At 50.3% G+C, this 22,234-nt stretch overlaps 1 protein-coding gene and 2 long non-coding RNA genes across 15 annotated transcripts in view; all 3 read left to right on the top strand.

Annotated features, from left to right (window-relative positions):
• CCSER2 (coiled-coil serine rich protein 2) overlaps positions 1–6,722 on the top strand; it is a 186,111-nt gene extending 179,389 nt beyond the window's left edge. For 5 of the 12 annotated variants that reach the window (XM_041750642.1, XM_041750641.1, XM_041750643.1 and 2 more), the window contains one exon: positions 1,943–6,722. In XM_041750642.1, coding sequence (XP_041606576.1) covers positions 1,943–2,761 — 819 coding nt within the window. In that variant the 3' untranslated portion in view covers positions 2,762–6,722. The remainder of the gene's footprint in view (positions 1–1,942) is intronic. The other 7 variants (XM_041750647.1, XM_041750651.1, XM_041750646.1 and 4 more) reach the window with 2 other exon arrangements.
• A 3,725-nt stretch (positions 6,723–10,447) lies between these two features.
• Positions 10,448–12,908, top strand: LOC121486204. 2 transcript variants are annotated; one of them, XR_005986570.1, is made up of 3 exons: positions 10,448–10,473; positions 11,039–11,199; positions 11,894–12,908. It is a non-coding gene; the product is annotated as an uncharacterized LOC121486204 (long non-coding RNA). The 2 variants fall into 2 exon arrangements; XR_005986569.1 differs by lacking the exon at positions 10,448–10,473 and having other exon boundaries at positions 10,996–11,199.
• A 5,864-nt stretch (positions 12,909–18,772) lies between these two features.
• Positions 18,773–22,009, top strand: LOC121486206. The gene is made up of 3 exons (XR_005986571.1): positions 18,773–19,775; positions 20,440–20,589; positions 21,954–22,009. It is a non-coding gene; the product is annotated as an uncharacterized LOC121486206 (long non-coding RNA).
• Positions 22,010–22,234: the final 225 nt, after the last annotated feature.

The following is a 22,234-nucleotide window of genomic DNA, read 5'->3' as shown; positions in this document are numbered from 1 at the left end:
TTTTTAAATTGTTACTGATATTTTCAAAGGTCTTAAGTTGCTTTAAGATTTTTAACTCAAGATTAGAATATCTTTTGATATTTTTGAAGGTGAAAAGGGAAAGCAAATCCCCATTTCAATCAACCTTTCCCTTCTTTGGTTGCTTTTTGATGCTGCACCTTTCCCTTCTTTGGTTGCTTTTTTTCCTTTTGGTAGATTTTGGCTTGCTTAATATGGTCCTACTCTATATTTTTACTAATCTTTCTAAAATGTATGGTTACTTTGGCACTGTCATTTTTTTCTAGGGATTCCCAGCCAATTGTAATTACCTGGTGATTTTGGTACCTTCCTTCTTGAAGGTATTCATCTCTGTGTGGTTTATTGTGGAAATGCGCACTGCCTTTGAAGTTTAGGACATTAAGCTTGAAACTTGAATAAGACATTTAGCTTAAATAAACTGAGATGGCTTATTTGTTTTAAATATTCTAAAATAAGAGTTAAATGTAATACTCTATATGAATTTTAAGTAGTCATTGTCTTGATTTTACTGTTTTTTTAAATAGCCTGTTGGCCTTAAACCATCCTGGCCAGCCATCCCTTTACAAGTCATTGCACTTGGCTCTCCATTATCTGTTATCCTGCCCTAATTGGCCTGACTCCTGGCTCCGCAGTCATCCTCCAGTACTGGTTGAGGAGGTGAAAAAGTGACAGAACACGAATGATGCAGTGTAAATAGATTTGCCCCTTTCATTGGAGAAATCAGAGATACGGTGTATATTTATTTGTGGATTAGCATAGCAAAAAAAGAAAATATCAAAGTCTATATTTCAGAGCCCTTTGGCAAACTTTTTTACATTTTCAGTCCATATTATTTAATAGAGCATGTGTATGTATTGTGTTTATACATTGATAACAATAGGCTCTGCCCCATATGCTTTAACTATTTGGGCCATTGAAAGAGAATTTTCTTTACTGACTTCCCAAAAGTAATAGTAGTAATTACATGTTTGCTCTGATTTGTATGGAATATGATCACACAGTGAGCTCCAGAAAAGTGTGTGTGAGGCACATTGACCTAAAGAGTTTTGCTATTATAAGCTTCTCAGCTTTAGTTCAGATTAGGGGTAATTTCAAATTTGTTTTACTCTGAGTTGTTTATTCAAAAGGCTGATCATTTTAAATTTTAAATGGGTGTTCACTTTTGGGAAGGTTAACTGTTCTCCATTTACCAGAACCCTAGTTGATCCCTCATATGGCAGTGAGACAGAACAAATAAGCTGTGAAAACATTTTATTCTGAAACTTTTCAACAAGAATGTTAAAGATAGGTTAATATTAGCTAACTGTATTGACCTGTTTTTGTTTGAGTAATTAGAATCTCACGTCAACAAGAATATAATCAATCTAAGCCTTGTTTATCTGTTGGTTGATTTTAACTTTGATAGAAGTATAGCAGCTTGACACTTTTAAATTAATACTTTCTCTAGCCAAGTGTGTTAAAGTGTTATACAGCTTTCCTTAAAAAAAAAAAAAAAAAAAGTCTTCAAAATGGGTAATATTCCGAATGATCACAGTTTTTATCTGTGGTTTATGAAGATTAAATCAAAGTGCTATAGAAATCATTCTCTCAAGCTATCTTACCTATAAGTTTTAAATACTTAATGAATCAAGGCAGGAAATCTTTTTTCTACAGTAAATAAGTACTTTAATATTTTTCTTTTCCCCTGTTTTATTTTTAATCTTGTTTAGTGTTTATTGCTTGTATCATTTTTTGTTTGCATTATCACTCTTGTGTGTCATGAATTCACCTGAATATTGCCCTTTATTTTTCAATTAAAAAAAAACCCTCACATACTTCTTATATTAAAACATAAGTATCAACACAGCTTAATTGGAACTTATATTAATTCTGGGTGGCATATGTAAAATAAATTGTTGCTTAATATTGTTTTTAATTTTAATAGCCTCAAGTACTACAGCCTTCCAGCAGCCTTCCCAGACCCACAGACCACGCCCAGGGAAAACTAATAAAGCCGCAACATATCGAGGCCCACAGTGAATCCACAATCCAGGGCATACATCAGGGTGTTGCACATCTGGATGAAAGCTTTACACATGGCTTACAACAAGAAAGCAGCTATGATGTGGAAGACCGGCCTTTTTCTTCAAGCCCACAATTCACTGAGGATGTGGCTGAGAGTACACCTTCTGAAGCAAACTTGAACATGACCATGAATGCTCAAGAGCCTTATCATTTGGCAAATAATCAAATTAGTGACGTGCAATTTGTACCTACTTCTCTTCAGATGCTTCCCCAGTCAAGTGCAGTAGACCAGACTAAGAGAGTTGAAAGAAATCCGTCTTCACTGGAGGGCTACACATCCCAGCCCAAGTCTTTACCACTTTTTAAACCATCTGTCTCAAATTCTTTGGTACCTCCTCCAGTTTCTGAATCCTCTCCAAGTAGGACTCCCTCTTGTAAAAAGTCACCAGTAATCACACCATGCAGTTCATCAAAACTTCAGCCAACATCTAGTCAGACAAATCTTGCAAGTAATCCGAATCCAAAAGCATCTAAGCTCCGCCCCCCTTCTGGCTCTTTCAGACAAAAACAAATAAGCAACTCCCAACTAGAGCCTCAAAACTTCCAGGCCAAGACAAGCATCCCACGGCCACTAATAAGAAGAAAGGAAATCATGCAGAATCTGAACGGCAATTTGAATTCTGGGGATTGTTTGGCCTCTAATCGATACTCCCGTCTTCCTAAACCAAAGATACATTAAGTACATAGCCATCACCTGCCAATTTGTTTTTTTTAAAAAAACAATCTGTTCTGTAATAGCTTTACGTGCAGTTTGCTACCATGACGGAGGTTCCATTGAAAGCTTGCAAATCTTAAAATTAAAATGTGGAAGCTTCTAATAGTTTGGCTCTTCCATTTTATATCCTGGTTGATATATTTGAGCATTTGAGCGTATTTGTCTCAGGTAAACACAAAAGTTTGCTTACCCATTTCAGCGGCCTACAGCGGGCTCTAATCATGTTATCCATCCCTCTGCACATCAAGAAGTCCCCGATATCCCATGTAGCAGGCAAGCAATGTGCTTTGTTCATTTAGCCTTTTGAAGGCCTGTATTAATTGTGGTTCTCAGAGCCTAACCCCTTTTCACCTGTGTCTCCTGTGAATATGGTTACTGTTTTAACTAAAGATAGGGTGATAATTGAAGATGGTAGACTGTAAGTAAAATTCTGGCCAGTGATTTGTGTATTCAAAAGGTCTATGCAAAAGCTTTATGATGAATAAAAGATCAGGCTTTTAATGGGAAGTCTATGTAAGTTTTATTTTTCCTTGCTAGGATCAGCCAGTTAGTCTCAGTATTTATTTATTTACCAAATTCCCCTGGCTAAAAATGTTTCATGTGATGTAAAAACCAATTATATGTTGCTTGAATGTCTTGTTTTGCAGGCACACACACACACACACACACACACACAATTTCTATTTCTTTTTGCAACTCCATAAGTTTCAGAAAGCCTGGGTTGCATCTTGAAGCCTGTACCTAAAGATGTATTCATTTTGTAACATGTATTGTTGGTGCTAGAGTTTTGCTGGTAATTGTTTTGAACCCTATAGGCTTATGGATCCAGGATAGCTGTTTTAAGGTTCCACAGCGTATATTTTAAATTAAGTCTTTATTATAATATTTATATTTATTGACTTTCTGCTAATATCTGGAGACTGGAATAATGGACTTGAAATGTTTGCACAAACCTTTGATGAGATATAAATACCCTAAGGACAGGGATTGAAACTATTTTCTATAGCAAAACAGTTAAAGTATTTTGAGAATAATTATAAACTTAGTAAGACTATCTTGAGGAAGCTGGAACTCTTTTTTTGTTTTTCTGAGTTTTCCAGGTTTCCCTTTTATGTTGGTATGTTTGAATGGCAGTTTCTTGAAAAGTAGATTTTGGGATGAAAAATAGAATTGGAGAGGGGACATTGTGTTTTATTATAAAGTATTAAAAGCTAGCTTAATGTTCTAGGAAGGTAGCTGGGGAACCACTTAGGGACCATATGCACTAACCTAATCATGCTGCGGGCCACTTGTCAGATGGTTCAGTGAATTTGACCTCTGTTCTCCCAAATCATGTCATCTTTAGGCTGTTCACCTGTTGCTGCTTTAATTAGAATTAATGCTTTTCCGACAAATAACCTTTTACAAAGTTAATCTTTGTTGTGATCAGCTGACCAAAAATGTACCATAAGGGATTATGACCAAGAAGTTAGTCACTCAGAGTTCTTAAAATTTCACTTTAAAAAATGTACACTGGTGAAATTGCCCCTTTTAGGAAAAACAACAGCAAGTGCTTTAGTGGAAATTTTGAAAGAGCCGTTTACTGTCATTTTGGTGCAGTCTTCCCTTACCTACCGGAGGACCGTCCGAGTGAATTGGCCATTCACTGCATACAAAAACCATTCTTGGATTTGGTAGCAGGTGAGCAACACAAATCTAGTCTCCTTCAACAGCACATTAGTTGGAGAAGCACTAAAGTTCAGAAAGGTTTTCACATAGTCCAGATATTGTTAAAGTGCTCAGACATATCAGCAAAGCTCTCTGTTCATAGAGGCAAGAAGTCATGGCTGGCAGCCGTAAGTGGGTACATGTGGTGTTGTTGCATATTGAGGAGAAAGAAAACTGATGTCATATATTGCAAATGGAGTATCACACTGTATTTTCCTAAAGTACACATTGATGAATTAATTTCTGGTTTATTTGGAAGTTAGTGTAGACTCTTGTGAAACATTATTTACAAATAAAAGTTTAAAACTTTATTTTTAACTAAACCCCCTAGTCTGGGGGAAATACCTTTGTTACATAAAAATGTTGACTCCTGCAATTTTGTTTATTCCAGTCTTTTCCCTGCTCGATTTTTTTTCTCCCTGATGAATTTACAGAAACATTAACCCATCAGTTTATCAACTTCTCTGTGCTTTTGTTGAGCCTCTGCCTTGGCTCAGCAACATAATTATTGGAGCCTAATATATTTAAGAGAAAAATTCTAGGATGCTTGTGCAAAACAGGTTTTGCCTGCAGTTTGCTTTTAAAAACTGCATGAATATTTCTTTAAAAACTGCTCCATAGTCCAACGTTAAGTGAGAAATGAGGTGAGGATGTAACTTGCCTGAATAATCAGGGGTCACTCTCAGATTTGGCTTGATCTCTGTTTAGTGCTTCTATAAGTCAACTCTGTGCCGAATCCTCCTCTACGGGAACTCGGATCACTTTTTTTTCTGAGTTCTTATGATTGCAATGAAGATGGCTGCAGTATATGAATTGTAAATCCTGAAGAAAAAGTTTTGTGGGGGTTGGTTAAGTTTCACATTTGTGAACGAGAAAAGTAATAGAGCATGTAGAGTTAGACATTTGGCTGTTGGTGGGTGGATGTTTGTCGAATTCTTTAGAGAAAGCTTGGCCTAAGGAGTTCATCAGTACAGGTGCAGAAGATTTTAAGGCATTAAACAAAGGATTAAATAGTTGTGTATCATTTAGAATGTTTCTAATAACTGAGACCCTCTAGCATTTTTCTTCTGGAGTCTCATTTTCATTTGTGCAATGTTTTCAGGCATATAGACTACTGTTCATTGTATTTATATAGATGTTAGGGAATTTTAGTAAGTATTCTAACAAGTAAAAATCTGAATAATGAGAGAAAGTATCAGATTTGCACTTTAAATGAGCTTAATTGCTTGGAGTTGTGCCTGAAATATCGAAATGCCTCCTCTTGGGCGTGGCTTTCTTTGTTGAAACGAATTTCTCTGTAATTGTTGCTGTTTGAAGTACAGCCTTTCACAGAATTATATCCTCAGCATGTCACTTTACTCATTAAAGCACTAAGTTCTTTGAATGTTTCATGGTTCCCTGAAGTATTTTACTCAATGCATCAAAGAGAACACGATTCCCCCATAGCTGTCACTTCTGGGTCTTCCTGTCACATAGGTGATGGTTACAGACACAGAAGTGCACTTTTCATTTCTGAGCAGAGTTGTCACAATGATTTCCTGGTCTCTGGGGCACGGACGATGTGATTTGGAGTCACCGACTAAGCCTGCAACGAAGTTCAGTAAGACTGCAGCATCGTTTCAGTTCACTCTTCACCTCACACAGTAGTTTTCGTGTTTATAAATTAGTTCGGGTGGTTACGTTTGCATGCCTAAGCACACATTCGAAAATTAATTATAGCTGTAGTACAAATACCTGATGTTTTTCCTTGAGGATGATGGCCTTGCTATTTTTCCTTAATTCTGATGCTTGAATTCTATTTTCTAATTTTCTTTCCACACCTCCCTTCAGTTTTTCTGCTGCAGCAGTTTGAAAGAATACACTCGGATAAATGATTATGATGGTGGGTGCCAATCTACAACTATGCTGTCAATTAAAGATACGTCATATATTTTAACTGTGTTGGGGAAAAGCTACCCACTTTCTCCTCATTAGAGCGTCACCATAACAAAATAACACTGACCCTAAGAATTTAAAGTCTCTTAGTCATCACTAACTAAAAACAAAAACGCCACAGTCTTTAATACCTGCAGTATTGTTTTCCCCATTGATTTTAAAAACCAGAGTAAATACTGTATATTAGAATTTGCTTGTAAAATGAGTTATAAAAACTGGATGTAAAGTCTCTTTCCTGAAAATGTTGGCATAGTAAATAAAAATAAAGTTCATAATTATAAAAGTTTTCTTGTCCTCACCACTGCCTTCCATAGTGTACTTTTTCTTGGATATCTTCTCCACAAAGATCCAAAGTGTGATGTTCACTCGGTTGATTTTCAAACTCTGTGTCATGTTACACACTTCCTTCTACACACACATCACACTCCAAATCCTGATTGAGTAGGAGGTAAGCAATAGTTCAGCGTTTCCACAGACTCTATAAGTGATCAAATACGTCACTTTCCATTTTAATCAAATGCCTGCTTTTTAGCTCAGAAAAATATTGGGATAACGGATAATTTTTACCTAAAGTAATATTAGCATCTTGAGTGAGGAATGCTGCATACAAGAGGAAGACATTGTAATTTTAATTATTTTTTAAATCTGTACAAAACTTGAAGCAACAAGACTGTTTAACGAAATTTTACATAATTTTTAGGAACAAATGGAACAGGGTCTTTATCATTTATTTTCCAATTTAACTATATGTAATAGTCATTATATCAAAGATTTAGGAAGTTGACAGTGATAGGATTAATCCAAGATGGTTATATAAATGCAGGAAAAAGAAGGAAATTTCATTACGAATAAATCTGATAATGGCATTTACTACCTCCTAAGACCTCTATCAGCTTTAGGGCCCTCTGCGTTTATTAGCAAGTACTTTCTCAGACTAACTCCAGGTTCTTTTTTACGCTGTCACCAAGTGTAGTAATTTCATTTGTTTCTCATGCTCATTCCACATTTTCCATTCTGAACATCTCCCCCTCCCCCCAGAAAAGACAAGTACATGCTGAATCTGCTCCTTCTAGTAATGGGGTTTAAGGAATTTTTGTAGCTGCCTGAGGATGTCCGTCCCTGTGCGAGCCGCCTGGTGAACTGAGGTGAACACCACACGGTCCTCGGCTCCTGGAGCTGCGGAGCCACAGGTGGTTTTTACCTCACACGATCCTGCTCAGGAATGCCCTACTTCTCTTTTTTAGAGCATGACCCTAAAACTCCTCTCCCCTCACCTCACTTCATTCTGGGTTTTAACTGCCTTCCACCATTCTCATCTTTGCTCCTGTATTCCTGGCTACATGCCTTCATTTCCCTTTGATAATCTGATTTAATTCAGGAACTTCTTCTTTAGCCATATCAGATATTCCTAAATTCTCTGCCTTTTCTTTCATAGGTCATTAGTCAGGATTTAATTTTGGGACTTCTCAGCTCTCTTAAGCCACCCTCCCTTTTAGACCTTGGCCCATAGGATCCGAAGTCCACCTTTAACCTTCAGTTCACATCCAGGCTTCGTTTTCCTTCTGTCCCATTCTCGTATCTACTATGGCCTTGATAGTTGATGTTTTTGGTTCCCTGCCATTTTTTGCTATGTGACCTCTGAGGAGAAATTTAGCTCATCTCCCCTCCCCCCCAAAATCCTCAAATTCTAAAAAGTGAAAGAAAAAGGAACAGTTCCTCACCAGCCTCTCTGATTTTCCAGCCGTAGAAACAGTATTGCTGTTTAATTTGGGAACATGGCCTGTTATCTGATCTAATCCACCCATAAATCTTCAGGCATCCATTTTGAGTAGGAATAACACTTCTTCGGTAATATTTTAGGTGATTATAGTTTTCTGTAAAAGTACATCTCAAACGTTCATCTGCTGAAGTGAAAGGTACCCGCTTTTCTTTCATTCCTCCCAATAAATATGGTTAAAATGCTGCTTGTGTGCCAACCCCTGGGATTCGATCTTGCAGTTGAGGCTGAGTGAGACCGTCCTGCCACAGAACAGGCGACATTACAGCACAACAGACAGACGCTCAAACGATAAACCATCCTCCCTTGGCAAATACACATTTGTGTTAGATTTTTTTATTATTATTACAGCTAAATGAAAATTAGATCACTGTCACATAATCTGGAGTGGGTAATGATACATCAACCACCTTGAGACCTTTTTAAGCCCATGATGAGCTCAAAATACTTTTGACTTCTAGGGAATTTTCACGACGATTTTAGTTGAAATGTTGCATTTGTGTAATTTAAAAGTCGTCATGAATTTCAATGAAAAGAACAGGATCTTTGATGAGTTAGTGATTCGTGTTCAGTTGTATTCCAGACTAATGCGGAGATGCGCACACTCGTACCCCGAGCACCTGCTACCTCAGTCGGGTTCAAAGGTCCAGGGCTGGAGGGAGCTTAGGAGCAATGCCTGGGAATGGGCTTGGGCCTGACCCCATGGCTCACCTCCTGCCCCCCTGAGAGGCCTGGGCCCTGGTCCCACGCTCCCCCTCTCCAGGGACGGGGGGCAGAGTGCTGTGCCTGCCTGCCTCCCAGGGCCCCCCAGGACTGTAAGGGCCAAGAGGGGAGACCGTGGACCTCTGGTCACCAGTGAAAGTCGCAGCAAGCATTGCCCACCGTGCAGAGCGGCCCAGCCGCAGACCAAGGTGCCAACAGACGGGGACACTTGACCTTTGCTGGCTGAGCCAGGCAACATGGAACGGCAGGCCAGCCACCTACCTTTGCATGCAAAGAGCTATTTAAAAGTGGAAAATAAATTTGACAGGAGGGGAACGATCAAATTACTCACATGTGAAAATCCATCCTGAAAATCATACTATAGTCCCTTAACATCTTAGTATTTCCTCAGCCGGTCACCTTGTGACCTTCGCTCCTTGCTAGTATGCACAGCGCGATGGGGACAAGAGCCAAGTAAGCAGCACAATCCCATATGGTTGGGCTTCCAAATCCCTGATAAGAAGCAGAGTTAACAGTCCTGGTAGGATTATGGGGGGGTTCACGTTATCTTCACCGTACATGTTTTCTTTTTAAAATTTTTGATCTTTACTTTTTTTTTTTTTTTTTAAATTTTTATTTATTTATGATAGTCACAGAGAGAGAGAGAGGCAGAGACATAGGCAGAGGGAGAAGCAGGCTCCATGCACCGGGAGCCTGATGTGGGATTCGATCCCGGGTCTCCAGGATCGCGCCCTGGGCCAAAGGCAGGCGCCAAACCGCTGCGCCACCCAGGGATCCCGATCTTTACTTTTTTTAAGATTTTATTTATTCCTGAGAGACCCAGAGAGAGAGGCAGAGACCCAGGCAGAGGGAGAAGCCGGCTCCAGGCAGGGACGTGGGACTCGATCCAGGGACCCCGGGGTCGCGCCCTGGGCCAAGCGCAGGTGCCAAACCGCTGAGCCCCCCGGGGATCCCCCCCCCCTTTTTTTTTCTATTAAGAGACTGCTCTTATCAGAAAATCGGTTTTTGGTTTGTTTTAAATAGCGCGGTCTTGCCGGCTCCTAGGCAGCATCCTCCCCTGCGCAGCGGCCCTGAGCCTGCAACCGAGGCCGGCGGGGGCGGGGGGGGGGGGGGGGGGGGGGGCGGCATCTCCGCCTGGAAGCCGCGGGGAGCCCCGGGGACCCCCTGCGCAGCCCCCCTCGCACGGACCGCCCCCCCCGCCCCCCCACCGGCCGTGGAGCTGGGTCTGGCCGCAGGGGCCGAGCGGGACGCAGGGGGCAGCGTCTCCAGGGCAAGTCACTATGTTTCCCGGGGACGTGGCCGCGCGGGTCACGGGGGGGGGGGCCTGGCCCCGCGACCCCGCCAGCGCCCAGCCCAGGGAGGGCGCCCCGGCCCCGCGCGCGGGTGCGGGGGACGCGGCGGGGACGCGCGGAGCCCCGGCGGGTGGAGCGAAGCCCGCAGGACCCGCGCCCCGCGCCACCCCCCCCCCCCCCGCCCTTCGCCGCGCCCCGCCCCGCCCCGCCCCGCCCCGCCCGGCTCCCAGCCTGCGCCCGAGGTCGGCGGACGGTCCGCGCGGGGCGGGGGGTGTGGGGGGAAGGGGGGGAAGGGGGGAGGGGGTGCTGGGGGGGGAAGGGGGGGAAGGGGCCGCCCCAGACCTGCCCCGACGCCCCAGCACCGGGGTCCAGCGCCCCCCCCACCCCCGGGATGCCGGAGCCCGCAGGGACACAGGGACGCGCAGCGCCCGGGGCAGGGGGGTGCCGCACCCCTCCCCCTCCTTCCCCTGCCCTCCTCCCCCTTCCCCCCACCCCTCCCCCCTCTCCTCCTCCCCCTCCTTCCCCTCCCCCTCCTTCCCCTGCCCTCCTCCCCCTTCCCCCCACTCCTCCCCCTTCTCCTCCCCCTCCTTCCCCTCCCCCTCCTTCCCCTGCCCTCCTCCCCCTTCCCCCCACCCCTCCCCCTTCTCCTCCTCCCCCTCCTTCCCCTCCCCCTCCTTCCCCTGCCCTCCTCCCCCTTACCCCCACTCCTCCCCCTTCTCCTCCTCCCCTCCCCCTCCTCCTTTCTCCCCCTCCTGCCCTCCCTCCTCTCTCCCCTCTCCCCTTCTCCCTCCCCTTCCTCTTCCACAGGCTGCAAGATTTGGGCCCCAAGACAGGACACTCTTCGGAGCCCCTTGTACTCCTGGTGTCTACACCCCTGGCTCGGCTTCTCGGCTTCTGAGCCTTCGTTCCCAGTAGGCAGCTTCCCGGGGTTCTCCGTGGTCCACGGTCAGCAGGCGTCTGTGAATCAGGTAAGGACGGAAAGTAGGTCGTTTTTCCCAAAGCTGTGTGGCCTCATTTTCCTTTTTTGTTTGAATGCTACTCCATTAAGACATAACTTTACATTTCGTATAATGCACCCGTTCCAAGCACACAATTCAATGTTTTGGGTTTTTTTATTCTTTTTATTTTCATCACATTTTCTAAGATTTAAATTCAGTTTGGCAACATACAGTGTAACACCCAGTGCTCATCCGGTCAGGTGCCCCCCTCAGTGCGTGTGCAGGTGTGTGTAACACACAGGGTTGTGCAACGTCGGGTACCTCAGCTGCAGGACACGGTCCTCGCCCTGGTGAGCTCCCACGTGCAGTGTAATCTACTCCGGCCCCGAACTGTCCTGGGCGTCACCACTGTGCTTTCTGTCTATAAATTTGCCTTTTCTAGACTTATTTACTTGAGAGAGCGAGCTAGACTTTTTCATATTAATGAAATCAAATAAGGGGGCCAGGGTGGCTCAGCGGTTTGCTGCCTGCCTTCGGCTTGGGGCGTGATCCTGGACACCCGGGATCAAGTCCCACATGGGGCTCCCTGCATGGAGCCTGCTTCTCCCTCTGCCTGTGTCTCTGCCTCTTGCTGTGTCTCTCATGAATGAATAAATAAAATCTTTAAAAACAAAAAAAGAAATCAAATAAGATACAAATCTCGGGTACCGTGTCTTCCCCTCAGCATAACGTGTGGAGCTTCACCAGGTGCAGCAGGAACCCGTGCATTATTACTTTTTGCTGCTCAGTGATTTTCCATCCGGTAGAAATGCCACCTTCAGCGACAGACGGACAGACAGACGATATTGTTTCCAGCTTGTTGTCCACCAGGGTTGTGGTGAATCATGTTGCTAACCGCAGTCATGTGTGCGTGTGCGGACCGTGGCGTCCTGTCTCCTGGGCAGATGAAACAAGGGCCCTGCTGGGCCTCAGGACAAAAATCTTTGCTTAAATGGCCAAGCTGTTTTCCAAAGTCGTTGCACTGTTTATGTTCCTTCCAGCAACGGGCAAGGTGCTTGTGTCTCCACATCCTTGACAACAGTTGTTATTGTTTGTCCTGATCACAGCCACCCTCGCAGGTGCCAAAGGGCGTCTCATCGTGGTGCTGCCTTGTGGTTTCCTCACGACCGCGCTGAGCGTCTTCTTCATGGGCCTTTTCACCATTCCTACACCTGCTTTGATAAAATGTCTATTTAAATCTTTTTTCTTTTTCTTTGTTTGGTGGGCTTGCTTGTCTTATCATCGAGGTATGAGGACCCTATTTATATTCTAGGTACAAGTCGTTTACTGGATACGTGTTTTGCAGATATTTTCTCCCTATCTGCTGGCTTGTCTTCCTTTCAGAGTAATTTTTTTTGAAGTTCACAGGTTTTCCATTTAAAAGAGATCAACTTTGTCAATTATTAAAAATATATTGTGCTATATTGTGTAATATATTATGTATCGTATCTAAGAAATCTTGGCTTAATCTAAGGGCTTGAAGATTTCCCCCTCTGTCATCTTTTATTGTTTTAGCTCTTACGTTTAAGTCTGTGATTCATTTTGCATTAATTTGTGTGTAGGGTGTGAGTTAAGGTTTTAAGGTTTATCTTTTCGCATGTGGATATCCAGTTGTCCCAGATCCATTTGTTAAAAAGCTATCCCTTACCCGGTGGATTATCTTGGCACCTTTGTTGAAAATAAACCATAAATACAAAGAACTTTTTGGGGGCAGTCCACTCTCTTCTATGGTCTTGGTTTCTTTCTTTCTTCCTTTTTTTTTTTTTTTTTTATGGCCTATGGTTTCATGTCTGTCCTTTTACAAGGACCTTGCTTTTACCCTATGGCTTTATAGTAAGTTTTGAAATAAGGAAGTTAAAGTTCTCCAAATTTGTTCTTTTTTTTAAGGATTATTTTGACCATTCATGTCCTTTTATAATTCCATATGTAGTTTAGGATCATTTTGTCAGGTTCTGCAGAACACCCCACTGAAAATGAATGCAATCCATTCAATTTGGGGAGAATAGTCATCTTAACACCACCAAGTCTTCTAATCCATGAGCATGAAATATCTTTTCAGTTATTTAAATCTTTTTTTTTTTTTTTAAGATTTTACTTATTTACTTGAGAGAGCGAGCATGAGCAGGGGGAGGGGCAGAGGGAGGGGGAGAAGCAGACTCCTCGCTGAGCAGGGAGCTCCGTGCAGGGCTAGAACCCAGGACCCTGAGACCGTGAGCTGAGCCAAAGGCAGATGCTTAACTGACTGAGCCAACCTGGGGCCCCTTAGATCTTTTTAAAATTCCCCTCAGCAGTGTTTTATAATTTCCAGTGTCTCTTTTTTTATTATATTTATATATTTATGAGAGACACAGAGAGAGAGGTAGAGACACAGGCAGAGGGAGAAGCAGGCTCCCTGCAGAGACTCGATCCCAGGACCCCAGGATCATGCCCTGAGCCAAAGGCCGATGCTCAACCACCGAGCCCCCCCAGTGCCCCTCTTATACTTCCTTTGTTAAGTTTATTTTTTCTTCTTTTTGATACTATTACAAAAGGAATTGAATTCTTAATTTCTTTTCGGATTATTCATTGTTCATATATAGAAATAACAATTTCTGGATCTTGCTCTGGAATCCTACAACTTACTATACTTCTGTATCCGTTCTCATAGAACCTTTCTGGGTTCCATGGGGTCTTCTGCATATAGAGTCATGTCACCTGCAAACAAAACAAGCAAAACACAACAAAAACCCGTTTTAGTTATTCCTTTGCAATGTGGATGCCTTCTTCCTTCTTCTCCTTGCCTGATTGCGTAGCCCTCTTGAGCCTGGTGCCGCTGATGTGGGACACACTTGACAGACTCCCATGGCCACAGACTCCTGCTGTGGTCTTCAGGGGCCTGGAGGACAGCAACAATGAATCAACACAGCCTTCGACCTTTGGGGGGCAAGGAGGGTAAAACCCGTGCTCACTTGGTCAGCGGCCTGTCACGTAGGCCCATGGAGCCAGGAGGCACATAAAGTGTGCAAGGCCTCTTAGTTTGGGATTCCTGGATCGGAGAGCCCCACTGAAGGCTTTAAGCATTTTATTCCTATTTCATCCCTCCAAACACACGTTGCAGCAGGGGCTGACCACGTATGCCCCAAATGGTGGCCCTAAATTTGTTTTAACAAAATCCATCTCGTATTTTCCCTTACCGAAATACCTGGGATCTTAGAGATAAAGTACAGAGGCGTTTGAAAGCTGAAGCATGCCAGGGTGTAGAGGCTATGGCTTGGATATATGCTCCCCAAGCTGAATATAGAGCCTCGTGCCTGATACTTATTTATTTTTTAGCACAGTAAGAGGCACAGAGATGAGGGGTAGGAGTGAGGGGAAGGAGGTGACTTTTCATGGGAATCGAGAAGCTTCAAGGTAGACGGGGCTGCTTCAGTGGGGTATGTTACAATGTCTGACGGGTACACTTTAAGGAAAGAATATTCAAACCTATAATTTGAATTTTTGTTTTCCAAATCTGAACTTATTTTACTTCAATACAAACCAAAAAAAAGTTAAATTCAACAAAGTCATCTTCGTTACTGAAAACTGCAGGGAGTCTCAGAGGAAACATAGAATGTGGGGGTAGAGCTTACGCTGGAGAAATGCGGTTATTGTCTCCCCGGGTGGGTGCCCGATGAGGACGAGGAGGCTCGGCCCATAATAAGAGTTAGTGTTTGTTGAGGGCCTTCTGTTTGCAAGAATAGGATTAAATGCTTTATGAAAGGCAAGGGTCCCAAATGAAGGACCCATTCGTTCCGTGTCGAGTCGAGGTTAAGTGGGAAACACACAACACGGTCTGGCTGCCAAAAATAATCGTGCAATGGTGCGAATTCTTTCCTTGCCCTGGGAAATACTGTGACGGGATCTGAGTACAAGGTCTTGGCAGCAGCAGTGCCCCAGGGGTGGCTTCAGCCGCCCCGCCCATGGCCCGAGCCTTCCCCAAGGCTCGAGCCCCTCAGGTGTCTTCCTGCCCTGATCCCCCTGCTCCCCGCCCCACAGCATCTCCAACCCCAGGCCAGGGTCGGGGTCTGTCCTGCAACCTCACACACAGAAGAGCCTGTGGGCTGCAGGGAGGCCCCATTTCGAGCATCCTGGGGAGGGGGGGCACCGCACCATGAAGCTGGGCGTCCAAGGCCAGGGTGGGCGGGGGATCACCGGCCGCGATGAAAGCCAGCGCCCCGCAGTCCCACGTGTGCAACCCTGCAAGCACCTGGGCTGCCCCAGGCCCTCCCGGAGCCCTCACGGGCAGGCCGCCTGTCCCCTGGGCAGCGAGGAAGCGGAGGCTCAGTGACGGCCCCAGAGCCCGCAAGGCCACCTGGCTCGGCTGCGACAGCCCACCCCGGGCTCTGGCTGTATTTCACCGCGGGTCATGGTCACCATAGCCCTTCCTTCCTCGTAGGACAGATGGACCCTCGGGGCTTGAAAAGATCCACCCCCCCAACCCACCCCCCAACCCCACCCCACCCTGGCCACACAGGAGAAAGCAGAACAGGCCCACGGGCGCAACCAACACATTCTGTTACCCGATGCTGCCATCTGGTGGGAAACCGTGCGACATTTTGGGCAACGTCCTTAACCCATTTCCTACTCGGCCCACTCCCCAAAGGCTTCCAAGTTCCCTACAATTTCCGAAGACAGAAACCCTGAAAAATCCCCAAGGTATTGCCTAGTGCAACAGTGAGAGCACAACTGGATAAGACTGGGGGTCTCGCTGGAGCGTGTCTTGGCACTGAGAACACCCCTGACCCCGAGTTCCCTGGGAGCGAAGGCAAAGAAGGAAACCCGTGCGGTGGCCGTGCTCAGGGTCCAAAGCAGTAGATCACTCCGAGCGTGCGCCTGACCTTGGGCCACATCGGGAACTCAACGGCAGCAGCGGTAACAGATGGCCTCCGGGTGGACATTCACTAGCTTGGAAACGCCCCGCTCGGGGATCAGTGTGACAGGTGCATGCCCGTGTGCAGAGCGGCCGCCCCGCCTGTCCCTGAGTCCCGGCGCCCCCGACCTGGGGACCTGACGCCCCGGGTCGGACCTCGGGGCGGCCGTGATGCCGCCCAGTGTGCCCCGAGTCGGACCCGCCCTGTGCAGGCAGGAAGGCGAGGCCCACGGAGCTGCAGCGCGGGAAGCGGGCTAGGGCACCGAGGTGGCCCGTAGGTGTGCCGCCCGCAGCACAGCTCCTCTTGAAGGAGGGCAAATATTTCATTAACGATTTTCATTCCCATTACATTTCGACATGAGTAATTTCCTGAGGTCGATTAAATATGTGATGAAAATCAATTTCTCTTCCTTTTAAATTTTTAAATGCGTCCTCTACAAAGTCGTACGTGACCGATGCGGCTGGCATCGCATTTCTGTGAAGCAGCAGGTGCAGACCCTCTGTCCCCCTCGCCTGGCTCCCGCCCGAGGCCCGGCCGGAATGGGCTACGTGGTCGCCGCAGGAACTCTGTCCTCTAGACGGGGCGCTTCCAGAGCGGATTTTCTAGACCTTGGTAGGAACCGCAGCAGAGCTGGGCGAGGTTTGGAGAATTCAGCTCTGGTTTTCCTCCCAACAGCTGGGCTGTGTGGTCGGGACACCTGGTCGCCTGCAGGTGCACGCCCAGCCTGGGGAAGGGGAGTGCTGGGCGGGGGGTGGGGTGGGGTGGGAGGGGGGGTCTGGGATGGGGAGGGAGGTCCAGGGATGGGGAGGGAGGCCTGGGATGGGGATGGGGAGGGCGGCCGGGCATGAACGGCCCGTGTGTCCCTCATGGATCCCCTGTGAGGAGTCACTGGGTCCTGGGCATGTGGCTCAGGGGCCGTGGCCGGTCTGGGCCCGGGGTGGGCGCCCACCCGCCGGGCAGCCTCGGGGTGGCCACACCCGCTGCGACTTTCGGCTGTGGCCCTGCCAGGGGCCTGTGGGCTCTGACACAGCGGCGGGCACTCAGAGCGCAGGGTGGGCTGGGCACCCTCGGGCCCCACTCACAGCCGCGAGTCTGCGTTTTGGGCGTCGTGTTAGGATGTTAAGAGTCAGTTTTGCAGAAGTTCCAGCCCCTTCCTGTCGGCACCAGCGCCACGGACACCAGGCCATCGGGCCACCGGGGGCGATGCATGTCCTGGGCACTGACCCTGCTGGCCCAGGGACCCAAGAGCAAAAGTCCTTTAGAGACAGATGTGCTGGGGCCCAGAAGGTCACAGGGAGAGACAGATGTGCTGGGGCCCAGAAGGTCACAGGGGCTGGAGTCTCCCACGACACCCGGAGGGCGGCACGGGGCTCCCGTGTGTGTCCTGGGCGCAGCAGGCACAGTGGGAGCAGTGGGCACCCCTGGGCACACCAGGCAGCCCATGACGCCGCACACCTGCAGGGGCTTCTTCAAACCTGCAGGTTTGCTTCGGGTGCATGTGACGTCACACCTCAACTCGCAGGTGACACGGGTGGCAAGGGTGCTGTGTGCTGCCCACAGGACACCACCTGGGAACCGCCTCAGGGGGTGGCTGTCCCAGGAGAGTGGGTCTGTCAAGCGGCTGACACGGTGGGGGGGCTGCGGGCCCAAGCCTGGGGGGGCCGGAGACCCAGTTCCCAGGCACGGCTCCCTCTCTGGAACAGCTTTATCTTGAGTCAGGATGGGGAGGGCAGGAAGATGGGGATGGGTGGGAGTACGGGGGGGCAGGGGATGACGGGGAGTGAGGGTGCACGGTCTTGCTCCCCCCAGCACCCTGCGGCCAGGTGCATGCTCGGCCCCCCCAGCACCCTGTGGCCAGGTGCACGCTCCTGCTACCCCCCAGCACCCTGCGGCTGTGTGCACCCTCCTGCCCCCCCAGTACCCTGCGGCCAGGTGCATGCTCGGTCCCCCCCAGCACCCTGCAGCCAGGTGCACACTCGGCCCCCCCCAGCACCCTGTGGCCAGGTGCACGCCCCTGTTACCCCCCAGCACCCTGCGGCCGCGTGCACGCTCCTCCCCCTCAGCACCCTGTGACTGCGTGCACTCTCCTGCCCCCCCAAGCACCCTGCGGCCGCGTGCACACTCCTGCCCCCCCTCCTCCCAGAACGGGCCGTGTAAAAGGGGGAACACAGCAAAACGGGCAAAAAGTAAACAAGAAGTGAGGAAAAGCTGAGGCACGACTGTCCTTTGCATGTGGGGAGGTTCAGCCCTGCTTGGGTTTGGGGCGCGAGTTGTGGGCGGGGTGACCGGGCCCCTGGGGGGTGCCACCGAGAGGAGGCCCAGCTCCAGGGTGGCATGGCCACGGCCCTCCCGCCATAGCCCCCCACGGCCAAGGCTGAGGTCACCCCGGGGTCCCGTTCCCAAGGCCTTAACCCCAGGCACAGGGGTTCCTTGCTGGTGAAGATTGCATTTACTTCTTGGAGAGCGCGGGCCTGAGCGGGGAGCAGGGGAGGGGCGGGGGGCGGGGGGCGGCGGGTGCTGAGCAGGGGGCCGGGGCTCGGGCCCCCCTGAGTTGCACCCCGGCGCCCCCCGGTCACAGGGATCGTGTCCACACGGGGGATCGCCCCCCAGGCCCCCTCCAAGGACTCCCACCAGGGTTTCGGATTCGAGGTAAGACATGTGGAGAGGACGGAGACATTGTGTCTGAGGTGGGACTGGGGGTCCAGCCCTGCTGTGTGAGGCGGCCTGGGGGTCCCCATGGGCTCCTCCCTGGGCTTTGGGGTGCAGCCCGAGTAGGCGGCGACTGCACTACTGGACGGGCCAGGTGGGCCTCCGCGCCCCCCGGGGACACGGGCCTGTCCTCACCCCGCTCACCCCGGCTCTGCCCTCCTCCTCTTAGGTCAAGCGAGGAGGCCACCCGTGCAGGGGACAGGCTGCCTATGACATCGCTGTCGTTCCCCACTTGCTCACTCACAACCTGGCCACCGCCCCCGAAATGCCGGGCTTCCCAGGGATGAGTCCTTGAGCCCAGCCCCCCGATGGCTACCCAGCTAAACAGTTCATTTTCTGCACGATGCCTAGCTTCAAACTCCTGCGTCCTCGTGGGACTCCCTGGTTGTCCGTGAACCGCCTAGAAATCCTAGGATCTCCCCCAAGCAACCCCGGGAAGCTCCCCCCCACTCCGGAAGACCCAAGGACTGGTCCTAAATCTCGACAGCCTGGGATAGGGTCCTGCAGGCACCTTGCTATGGCCTTGGCCTTGGCCCTGGAGTGCGAGCAGCCGGGAGGTTCGCAGGGGCTCCCTGGCCCGCGAGCCGCCCGGCTTCAGCGCCTTGTACCCTGGGGGTCACACGTGAGACCAGCGTCCCCAGGTCCACGCTTGGCCCCAGAATGAGTGCCCGCAGCAGGACGGGCCTGAGCCACGCTGGGGAGGGTGCGGGGTGGGGGGGGGTTGGTGCTGGGCGGGCCAGCCTGGCCCTCGGTGTCCAGCAGTGTCCCCGCGGGGAGTGGTCGCTAGATGCTCATTTTGTTTTCTTTCCTCGCCGGTGGAGGCGGGCAGTCGTCCTGTCTCCGTGGCGAAGTCACAGAAGACCCCGCTGCCAGTTAGGCCAGAGTTTCCAGGTATCATGAACGTCTGGCCCTCCTGTGATTTAGTGCGACCTGTCCTGGATTCCAGTTTGCCCTGAGCCTATACGCTGGGTAAGCGGCTTCCTATCCAACAGCCCAAAAGCACGTGTGGGGGAGCCGGCGGCGGGGGGCTGCGGGGGGGACCTGCTGGGGGGGACCTTCAGGGGGACCTGTGGAGGGGTGGGGGGGGACCTGCGGGGGAGCCGGTGGGGGGACCTGCGGGGAGGCCGGTAAGGGGGCCTGTGGAGGGGATCTGCGGGGGGACCTGCTGGGGGGGACCTGCGGGGAGGCCGGCGGGGAGGGGCCGGGGGTGGACCTGCGGAGGGAGGCCCAGAGCCGGTGCTGCACAGCAGCCCAGCCCCAGCCTGGAAAGTGGGCCTGGGTGTGGCACTCAGGCCTCAGCAGCACATCTTTGCCCCCAGAAGTCAGAGAAACAGGCGGCAAAGGGACCCCCCTGCTGTGCCGGGGGGACACACAGACCCCCGCAGGCTTGATGCACGTGACAGCTGGCCTTTGGTCACCACTGTGGGCTCCCGCCCCAGCCTCACTGCAGCTTGGATGCGGTGGGCGCCGGCGGGGGGCTTCCTGGCCATGGACCCCTCCTCCCCCTCCCCCGGCCCCTCTACTGCATCTTGCTGGGCGTTGTTTTGTGCAAAGACACACACACCAGGGACTTGTCATCAGAAAATGCAGCTTTAAGCAGGGGCCTCATGAAATCACTGCATGTGACCCCCAGGCTCCTGTTTTCATGTGCGGCTCCTAAACCCCAAAACGCGGGAACAGGCTTGGGCAGCTGCTCCGGTTCCTCCAGGTGTGAGGGACTGTGGGCTCCTGCCCCGACGTCTGGCACGGGACGCGTCCGTCTGCAGTTTACCCAAACAACCAGGTAGTTCCAGTTGTAGTGAGATGAGGGGCTGGCGGGGCTCCGCAAGGCGTTGCCGTGGGGCTGCTTCCATGTCAGAGGCGCCAGCGAGGGGACCAGAGAAGTGGCCGTTGCAGCTGGAGGGGGGCCACGGGGGGGCCACAGCTATAAGGCGGGTGGCGCTGGGGTGCTTCCCGGAGAGCGGGGTGTGGGCACCTGAGCTCCTCTCCCCCCGCATCTGCCCAGCGAGGCCCCAGTGCAGGGCTCCTGGCCACGGCCCAGCCGCGATCTTGTGATGGTGCGCACCGCGGGCCACCCGCCTGGGCACCAGCAGGCCGGGAGGGGCCGCCGTGGTCTCGGGGGCCAGATAGGGGCCCCCAGTGATGGGTGCGGAGAAGCTGTGGGCGGACCAGGGGATGCCTCCAAGGAGGCCCACCTGGCTCGTACGGGGCCGGGGGGAGGCCCGGGGGGCTTGGTCTGAGCCTCGGGGAGCCAGGCAGGCCGTCTCTCGTGTTCCCCCTAGGCGCCCCATTCTCTGCCACTTGGGGCCTCGTCTCAGGCTGCACCTCGGGCGCTACCCTGGCATCCTGTCAGGCTCTGGGGCCCCGGGGAGTGTCCCTTTCTGAGCACACACCGATGGGGCCACGTGTTCACCCCTGTGCCCACCCCAATACTTACTGTGCTTGCCCCATGGGGGCCACAGGCTCACCTGAACCCAGGGGGTGGTCTTCCATGAGTCCCTGTCTGAAGCCTGGCGAATCTGCTCGCCCGCGATGCTTGCCGACAGGGAGGCAGGTTGGCGGAAGGGGGGTCAGGCCTGGGGCCACTGGAGGGTCTCGGAAGGGCAGGCCAGCAGGACCCCACAGACGTGGGGGGCCTTTCCCGGCCTGCAGCACTGCTTCGTGTACTTGGTTTTCTGCTGCTCTCCCTCTGGCATCCCTGTTGTCTGAGAAAGCGTCGAGGAACAAAATGCAAGGGTGCCACTCGCGGCCGGATTCCCCAGTGGCTCCCACCCCCTAAGATGGGGCCTGAGGACCTTGGTGTGTCAACAGGGCCTTTCTTAGGGTGCTGCCCACGTCTCCAGCCTTCTCGGACCAATCTAGGTCGCCTAAGCATCATGCTTTCCGCATGCTTGGGCTCTGCACCTGCATCTACCTGAGGAGCCCCGCCATCCGCCCTGCCCCCTGCCAGCCGGAGAACTCCTCTGTATCCCTCAGCACCCCGCTCGTGTCCCGCCTCCTGTGATGCCACCGTCATGGCCGCCCCAAACCTGTCTGCTATCTGGCCTATGCTCTGGCTCTCTGTGCTGGCCCTTTATTTATCAGTTTTTTTTTTTTTAAGATTTATTTATTTATTTATTTATTTATTTATTTATTTATTTATGATAGACACAGAGAGAGAGAGAGAGAGAGAGGCAGAGACACAGGAGGAGGGAGAAGCAGGCTCCATGCAGGGAGCACGACGTGGGACTTGATCCTGGGACTCCAGGATCGTGCCCTGGGCCAAAGGCAGGTGCCAAACCGCTAAGCAACCCAGGGATCCCCTATTTATCAGTTTTAATTGTTGCCTCCTTGTCTCATGTCCCCAGGAGTCCGGAGACTTCTTAAGGACAGTTCTACAAAATATTCCTTTAAATGTTTTATTCTGGAACACTTCAAACATTAGGAAG

Source organism: Vulpes lagopus, chromosome 3 (genome assembly GCF_018345385.1).
Source record: "Vulpes lagopus strain Blue_001 chromosome 3, ASM1834538v1, whole genome shotgun sequence".
Taxonomy (NCBI): Eukaryota; Metazoa; Chordata; class Mammalia; order Carnivora; family Canidae; genus Vulpes; species Vulpes lagopus.
The sequence above is the reverse complement of the archived record's forward strand: the minus strand, read 5'-3'. Positions and strand labels throughout refer to the sequence as shown.